The sequence below is a fragment of the Ceratina calcarata genome, unplaced genomic scaffold (genome assembly GCF_001652005.2).
Source record: "Ceratina calcarata isolate Rehan_Ccalc_2016 unplaced genomic scaffold, ASM165200v1 scaffold92.2, whole genome shotgun sequence".
Taxonomy (NCBI): Eukaryota; Metazoa; Arthropoda; class Insecta; order Hymenoptera; family Apidae; genus Ceratina; species Ceratina calcarata.
In genome coordinates, this window is record NW_017180576.1 from 1,310,377 (window position 1) to 1,318,788 (window position 8,412).

At 41.0% G+C, this 8,412-nt stretch overlaps 2 protein-coding genes across 2 annotated transcripts; both read right to left on the reverse strand.

Annotated features, from left to right (window-relative positions):
• Positions 1–880: 880 nt before the first annotated feature.
• Positions 881–3,615, reverse strand: LOC108631548 (IQ and ubiquitin-like domain-containing protein). Its single transcript, XM_026819024.1, has 3 exons — positions 3,594–3,615; positions 2,711–3,019; positions 881–2,109 (listed from the first exon to the last, which is right to left on the reverse strand). Exons 2-3 carry the CDS (start codon positions 3,007–3,009, stop codon positions 882–884), a joined length of 1,527 nt encoding a protein of 508 aa, XP_026674825.1. The 5' UTR covers positions 3,010–3,019; positions 3,594–3,615; the 3' UTR covers position 881.
• A 2,703-nt stretch (positions 3,616–6,318) lies between these two features.
• Positions 6,319–8,350, reverse strand: LOC108631549 (IQ and ubiquitin-like domain-containing protein). Its single transcript, XM_026819048.1, has 5 exons — positions 8,118–8,350; positions 7,777–8,004; positions 7,172–7,716; positions 6,877–7,077; positions 6,319–6,737 (listed from the first exon to the last, which is right to left on the reverse strand). Exons 1-5 carry the CDS (start codon positions 8,348–8,350, stop codon positions 6,319–6,321), a joined length of 1,626 nt encoding a protein of 541 aa, XP_026674849.1.
• Between the last annotated feature and the right edge of the window lie 62 nt (positions 8,351–8,412).

Genomic DNA, 8,412 nt, shown 5'->3' on the forward strand with positions numbered 1-8,412 from the left:
CTCTAAATATATTTTTTACTCTTACACTATTCCACGAGTCCTTATTTTTGAATAACCACAACAATTAAGACGTGGTTCCAGCCACGTGAGTGCAAATGTTCAAAAAATTGTTGATAAACTATTATACCAAAAATGGTGCAATTTGGTAGTTTTGATGAGAAAGTTCGTCCAATGGCATGCTTAAAAATTTATGATACCGGCTTTAGCAACTGTTTGACCAATAATAAGCAGCGGCTGATCGGGCGATCGCACACAACTCAAAGGGTCCTCTGTGAATATATTTAATATTTACCTGGAATGACGTTCCTTAATGATCTCATGAATGAGATACTCGATCTTTAGTGTGTCGACGTTATCACGAAAATTAAAATATACGGTGGTCGTTGTTAGAATTTAACAAAATTCAGATCAATGAAAGAACTTCCCGAGGACAAATCGTTGTTCCAAGTATAAAACCATGGAACGTTTTCGAGTTACGACACCGTTTGCTGTGAAATAAAAGCTAGAATCTTTACGCGTGTTACGCAGCTGGCAATAAACCATAAGACGAGCGTTTTGCTTCGCTTTATTATTATTTTCTATTTTAACTGCCGCGCTACCTATACCTAATTTTTTTATTTCTGCCGCCATAAAGCTAGGTCCTCGCTTAATAGCCAGAGAATGTTTAAAGTTTTACTTTAGAGTTTAGGGTTTTATTCGAGTTTAACAATTTCAGATGGGAAAACAGAATGTGTGACAAATAACGTTCAATGATTAAAAGAATATATTTACGTTTTTATTGAAAGTATTCTACATGTGTCATCTACCTGCTTAAAAGATATCAATAATTATAATATGTATTTTAAGTAAACGTTATGTAACAATTGGAAATAGAGTAAAAGTTAATTAGATTCGCTCTGTTCATGACCACTGTTAAATTCGAGTATGGATTTGAACCGAGCTTTGGCCAGCAAATTTTTCGTGTAGAACTTCTGCAATATCATCGCACCGTAAAAGTTATCGGGGTCTTTGATCTTCCGGTGCAACGAAGCTTCCTCCGCATTTAACAGAAGGCAATTCCACGGGGACCACTCTTGGTCGTTTCGAAATCTTGTCAGTCTCAATTCTTCCAGACAGTCGTTCTCAGAGATCGCCGATTTCCCATGCCAAATATCGTTCACCAAATGATAAACGATCTTCGCGTCGATCACGAAAGCCAAACTAATGTAACACTGCAGCTTGGCTTCGCGACGTCTCAAGTCGCGGAGCAATCTCTCGTAGGCCTCGTACACAATTCTAGGCTCGTTCCGAGTTTCTACGTACAAGCAGTAATTACATGATAAAGAACGTTGCTCTTTATCGCACGGGAACTTATCTATAGGCAACAGCCTGCCACAGCTCCTGCAGACGATTTTAGACACACAACCAACTAAATCTGCATCCTCGCACTCGTTCCTTAATGCCTCTCTGGCAAGTTTTAAGAAAGCCATCTTCAATCTGTTCCTCAACCAGTTCAACTTACTCCTATCTACATTACGAATTAAAAGATCAATCTCTTGATCCAATAGACGTATCACTTCATCGCTTATCTTACAGGTGTGGGGTTCGGTGTCCCTCCTCAGCTTCCTCAACACTTCCAACCGGTCTTTAACGCTTCTGTCGTCATCTGACAATTGTTCGAAGATATCTCTGAAGTATCTAGCCCGCTGCACGCGTTCAGTCTCCACGTAGATCATTTCTCCGCGACTGTTCTTCCATGGCACCAATTTCGACAGCTCGTCGAGGAACTTCCTGTACGACTTCTCTTTCTTCTTGAATTTGACAGTAGTTTTCATCGCGTCTATGGCTCGGAGTAGCTCCACTTCCTTCGACAGGATTAAACTGCAGAGCGCGAGCCTCGACGGCTCAAACAATTGCGATCTAGCCGTCTCTGTCTCGCGGACGCGCCAACGGTCCAGCAGATTGTACAGCAACTCGAAGTCCGTCCTGGTGGTCGGCGGCGTGCGGTTTAGTATCACGAAATCCCGGCTACGATAGGGATTCGGTGGTTCCGGCTGTATTTGCCGTTGTCGGTCCGTGTTCTTAGGACGAACCGAAGCGCCGTTCGCGGTCTCCTGACGATGGTGAGCTCTGCGGACACCGGCGAATGGCCGTTTGAACAGGTGTTCCTCAAGACTTCGTCTAACTGGGAGCTTGTCCACGTATTGCGATACTCGGATCGGAGCGTAGGATTCTTTCTCAACACGTTTAACTAATCCGAAAATTTAGGGAATCTACTCGAAGAAGAAAGTTTGAAGCACTGTGCACTTCTTGAAAATTTTCATTCGATAAAAGATTTAACTAGGAGTAAATGTATTGCAGCTTAGAAAGGAATTATAAAATTGTACAAGTCCATTTAGGTAGTAATAATGTAGCTACGCTGGAGCTGTTTAAATTAATCTCTGTTACATTTCAAAAGTTACTTGTAATCTCTCGATAGTTTGGAAAAGTTTTACGTCGGGATTTAAACAAAAATTTCCTTCTCTCTCTCTCTCTGTAACGCGACTATTTTGTATATCGCTTTATAACATCAAATTTTATGGTTCCCTTCGTGGCAGTTAGGATAATTAACAATGAACCAATTTAATAAAGAGTTTCTGTGTCCACTTACCAAAGATATAGAGAACATTCCTTTCTCTCTGAAATTCTGCTCCCTACTTCAACTTGCATCGTTTTAAATAAATTACCTTACCTGTAAAACCTCTGTATCTTTACGACACTTTCCAGGACCCTCTCGTCCGTGTCACGCTTGAAGCTCGGATCCTTGAGAGTGCTCTTCACGAGTCTGTCGCGAACGTCGGGGAAGAAATTCGTTTGCACTCCGATGTTGCGTTCCATATTCGTGAATTTGTCCATGGTAAATTCCGTCTGCACTCTTCTCTCGTTCTTCTTCCTTTCGGTCTGCGCGTACGCGTTTAAATAGATTATACCGGTGACCTTGCTCCTCCACCCGCCCAAAAACGGTTTCGTCTCGCTCGTCGGATTCTCCATTTGAACTTCGCTGTAAACGCGCATATCCATTTGTATCATATCATCATTACTTGTCATTATCAATGATTTAGCGTACATCTTAGTTCGTGGGACTTAGGATATTACAAATAGTTATTATCCATTAAAAGTTTTGACAAATACTCTAAATTAGTAATTATCAGAGACTATTTCAATTGGAAAATGGAACGAGAGTATGATATTATCTCAGTCTAGATAATCATACAGAGAATCACATGAGCGGACGTGTGCAACTATGATACGGAAAATGATGCGATGTGATACAAGTGGATACGCCTCTTAAGCCATCGTGGCACGGTCGATCAGCGCAGCTATGAAAAAAGGACAACGCGACCGCGGAAGGATAACCGCCAGCTGAAAGCTAACCGGGGATAATGGTAATGTGGCAATAAAGGAAATTACTATGCCACGGTTTAAAAGATTCGCCGAGGAGACTGCATCGTCCGCCGTTTTACAATTCCAAACGAGCGAATTGTTGGACACCGGGATGGGTAGACGAAATTGGCCGCAAGGATTTAGATAATCGGGTTGCTGTTTTCGCGGATGCGTGTCTTCTTTCTTCTTACCCTGATTCGCAGATAGCAATCGTCTCAATCCCCGACTGGCTGATCCCCTTTCAATAACTTCCCGCGGACTTTAAATTTAAGTAACAATTGCGACAATGTTTGTAACTTCACTGAATAAATTTTAATACAATCCGTACAACCACCGCAACAATAGATGGTGTCTGTAAAAGATAATAAGTGACAATAGAGTAATATCCTTCGTGTTTGATAATACGATCAAATCCCCATTTCCGGCCGTTGCGGTCCGGTGCTTGACTGGAAGCTAATAGCCGGATTTACATGGGATCCATAACTTAGGCTGCTGAGCAAATATGATTCGGAGTTGTCATTACAAGTGCATTGCAGACCAAAGGGAACGTGTGATGCAACGTACACAACGCACACACGCAGTGACATTAGGAGCCACGTGGAGTATTGTAAACACAACCACGTGCCATTAACAGGCGTGTAGCGTAATGTAAATGCACCAATGCGACATTAGAAATCATCGGAAGCAAACAACAGGGTGAAACTGGCAGCCTCATAAACTACATACAAGCAAGCAGAATTGTGTGCACCGATAAGAACAAGGTCGCACCAATTTCCGTGTCTACTACTGCGATTGTTATCGGACAACCCATATGAAACATATTAAACAAGAATTATAGTAGATGTTAAAGAATAAGTCCTCAAAATTTAAGACATTTTTAGAATTGATTTTAGTAAAATAACAATGTGTTTTCAAGCTTATACGTGTTTTATAAAGTACAAGAAAATCATTTTTTTCTTAAAAATATTCATTTTTATACAAACATTGTTTATTGGTAATTGTAATAAATAAATTGTTTAAATATCTGAGGAGCGAAATTTCATTATCAAAGATTAAAAGTTAGATGTTACACACTAGCTAATAATAACTTTAGACATTGATCTCTTCTCTGTAACTCCGCAGCATGTAATAGTTGACAAAAGCGTAAACCAACTCGTTCGTAACTAAACAAAACAACGTAAATATTATACCGCCAATCATCAACGATCGTGTCGTAAATTCGGTCATAAACGTGGCGCTATCGGTGATCGCTTAGTATAGCATAAATTTCACCGTAAACGACCATGGCACACATTCGACTATAAATAAGTATATTACCAGCATAAATTCGACCGCAAATAAGTTGGTTGGCTGACCCGATCAAAAAACTATCAACGACATCGTAAACGTAACCATTGACCAAGCAGCTTTGGGTGATCAAAATCAATCGTTGGACTATCTGCTTGCAAAAATATGTTGTAAAAAGTATTGGAGATTTCGTTCTCGATGTTAAAACTTCCTTTACTGGTTGTAGTACAGCTAGTAACAATGAAACTGAGTCAGTTCGGAATTGTGTTAGTTTTCTCTAAGGCGACAAAATTCAAAATGAATAATAAATCTACATCTTATTTTTGAATGCTTAAGTGATTTATAATTATGTACTATCAATATATAAATATTTTGAATCATATTTGGTCAACGATCGCGAAATAAAAATTCTGAGATTGAAAGTTAAACTTATTGCTACCAAGGATAAAGTCACGCACAATAAAATATGCTATTGACCAAGAAATGAAGAAAAGATCTCGAGCTACGAGATTGTAAGATATTCTTCGGCGTCCTCCCAAGTTATAAATTCCCGTTAATTCTGCGCTTAATTCCTCGTTATCCTGCCGAACGTCGGCGAGAGCTTAGCGTCTGCGGCGAACGGAGGAATGCACCCTTCGAGGTTTTATAGCTAATGGAAATCCAGCCGGTAATTCCGGCGTGCAATAGGGAAGTGCATAGGCGAGAACGCGGGCAACCGTAAAACTTATGTACATTGCGCGTTGCACGCCCGGTGCATTAAATGCATCACGCGTAATGCATCCCCTTAAACAAGGGAAACACGCACGCGTGTTTGCTTGAGTTTATACCCCTTTCTCTATTTCGTTTAATGTCGCTTTAATTGACCTACTACAGGACCATTGCGTTGTTTTACTTCCTTTTTCTCGTTCCGCTTGTAAAAACTCAGAAACGACAGGGTAACTAAAAACAAAGAGTGCAAGAAATTACAGTGTTCTGAAACTTTCAGCTCTGTCTTCTCAGAAATGAATTTGGTTTGTAGTTCGTTCCAAAGTTGTTGTGAATTAGAGTATAGATTCTAGAATGAGTTAAGTTGTAAATGGGCACTGGTCGTAGAAACAGTAGCGAAGAGAAGGACGGAACTCTTAATACAGAACGCAGTCCACATAGAAGACCTCCGCACCACCTGAAAGCTCAAAGCCTTAAATCCACCGTTGCCAATGGCAACCTGCTTGGTCGATCGGTCAAAAGTACTTTCTAGTCCATTATTTTTCGATTTTATATATCCCTCGACCCAAAAAAAGACCAATCTCGTCGAACCAGTTTCGATCACTTGCATCGAGAACGATGAACGATATGAAAGCGGTAATTTTTCGATTTTTCGCGGAATTTCACGTTCGCACGAACTGCCTCTGCTTCGCTCTGATATATTATGAGTTTATTTAAAAACTGACCTGTAAATAGGGCCCGCGCTATGCCACGGCCGAGCGTCACGAACGGGGCCAACCTACCCACCCGTGGCTGAGCGCGGACCATACGCGTGCTCTCATTGGTCAGTATTTTTCGTTAATAATTCAAAAACCATTTGGCTCACTTTGCATTTTACCAAAGGAAATTGTTCGAAAACACCTTCAGAATCACCCCTTTTCAGCTCTAACACTTTTTCTGGTACACCCTGCATATGTGCACGTACTTAAATTGGTTCTTGGCTAACTGATGAGCTAACACGATTTGCTCGATAAGTGGCTTCGAGTAAATACTCGCGAGATCCTTGATTCTGCGATGAACCTCAGCCTCCCCATCCGTCAAAAGTATGCAGTTCCACGGTGACCATTCAGTGTCCGTGTGGTATCGAACAATTCGCAGTTGGAATATATCTGTGTTCCCGCTGACAACCGAGTGACCGTGCCAGATATTGTTCACCAAATGGAACATATCGTGTTGTTGCATCATAAACACAATTCCCGAGGGTGATTCTTTTTTCTTCTCCTCGGAACGCACGCAATTTAAGAGGTACACATAGGGATCGTAATTTACGTGCGCTATGTTCCGCTCGCGCAGCCAAGTGCATCCTTAAAGAGGAAATCGTTTCTACATCTTATCTCTACACATGATGTTCCAGAAAAATGGTACTATTTAAAAATTCAACTATGAAATGAAATTAATTGAAATCGTCGGAGACTGTGGCTGCCAAATCAGATTAAATTGTACCAATACAAGTGGATAATTTCTTCAGCCTTCCATGAACGGTGAATTTCTCAAGCGGAAGCAGCTTTAAACAACTGCGACACTGTTTCGTCGTAGACGCGATCGGCTCGCGGAGTTTGTCATCGTCCACATTCTTGCAAAAGTGCTGGTCGCCATTCGTGCAGCAGCACGAGTGCGATGTTCGCAGAAAGTTCAAATAACTGTCTGCACCACCAAGGAAAGAGAGAAGTTTCGCTAACAATTCTTCTAACAACTTGAAGCGTCGAGAAGTAGAATCTGTCAGATTATTTTTTCTTACAAAGTATCCTTTGCCGGAAGTAGTCCAGTGACATGCCTTTCATCCCCCTCGTTAAGTAGGTCAGCTCTTGATCCAACAGTCGTATTAGTTTGAACGCAGCCACGCAGTTGTGCACCTCTAACGATTTCTTCAGCATCGTGAGTATCTCTATACGTTCGCCGCGCGTCACGTCGTAATTCATCAACGAGTCATAAATGATCCTCAACTCCCTCGCCTTCTGATTTCTCATGGTGTCCATTTCCAGCAGCATTTTCTTGTAACCGTTCCACAAAATCGGCTTGCAGTTCGCCGTAACGAACCTCACACGCTTCCGATTCCTGTACCGCTTCTTCACTGCCAATCGCTTTTGGTCGATCACTCCGAACATCTCCACGGTTTTTTGCAGGATCAAATAATTTTCTGCACACCTCGCCGGCCTGAAGAAACGCTGCTTCGCGCATTCCAGGCGATCCCGCCTCCACTTCTCGACTATATCATACAACAGGTCGAAATCCAACCGAGTTTTTGGATCTATCCTTCGTAGGATTTCTTGCTGGTGTCTTTTCCTAAGACGATTTATCACATTTTAGTTCACAGATTTGATAAATTTTTTGATCCAAATGTACCTGTATATTAATATTTTTTCCGCTTCGTATTGCTTGCAATCGTCAAGCAGTTCACGATATTGTCTTGCAAATTCTTTAACGCGTTTCAACAATATGTATATTCTATAATTTCTTTGAATTATACGAGCTTTTCCGTCATAATCAAGACGTTCCATCATTTCTTCATACGTTTCGTACGGTTTCGATGTAACGTATTTGTCCGATTCGCCCGATATAAAGCAGTCAGCTCTGGACGAGGAGAAAAGCATAAATCAACAAAGAACATATGCAAAAAATATCTTATTATGGTGGAAAGGACTTGAAAAGTTTTTTTAAAGCAAAGAGTAAAAAGCCTCATATACCGCCACATCTGCGTTGGATGGTTGCATGGTGTTTGGGTACATACATCTGCCCAAGCAATGTATTGCACTTTTCTACTACATTTCTGTTTTAATGATTGTCTTAGTGGACCTGTTTGAGACTCGGCATTTAAATATTCTACGCCGGTAATTTTGTGCTTCCATCCTCCCAAGTAGGGTTTCTTTATTTTTCGATCCTCCACTTGTACGAAACGGCAACAAACTGTTCTCACCATTTTTATGCACTTTCAACTAATAAAACATCAAATTAAAATGTTTTTAATTAGGATCGTAGAAA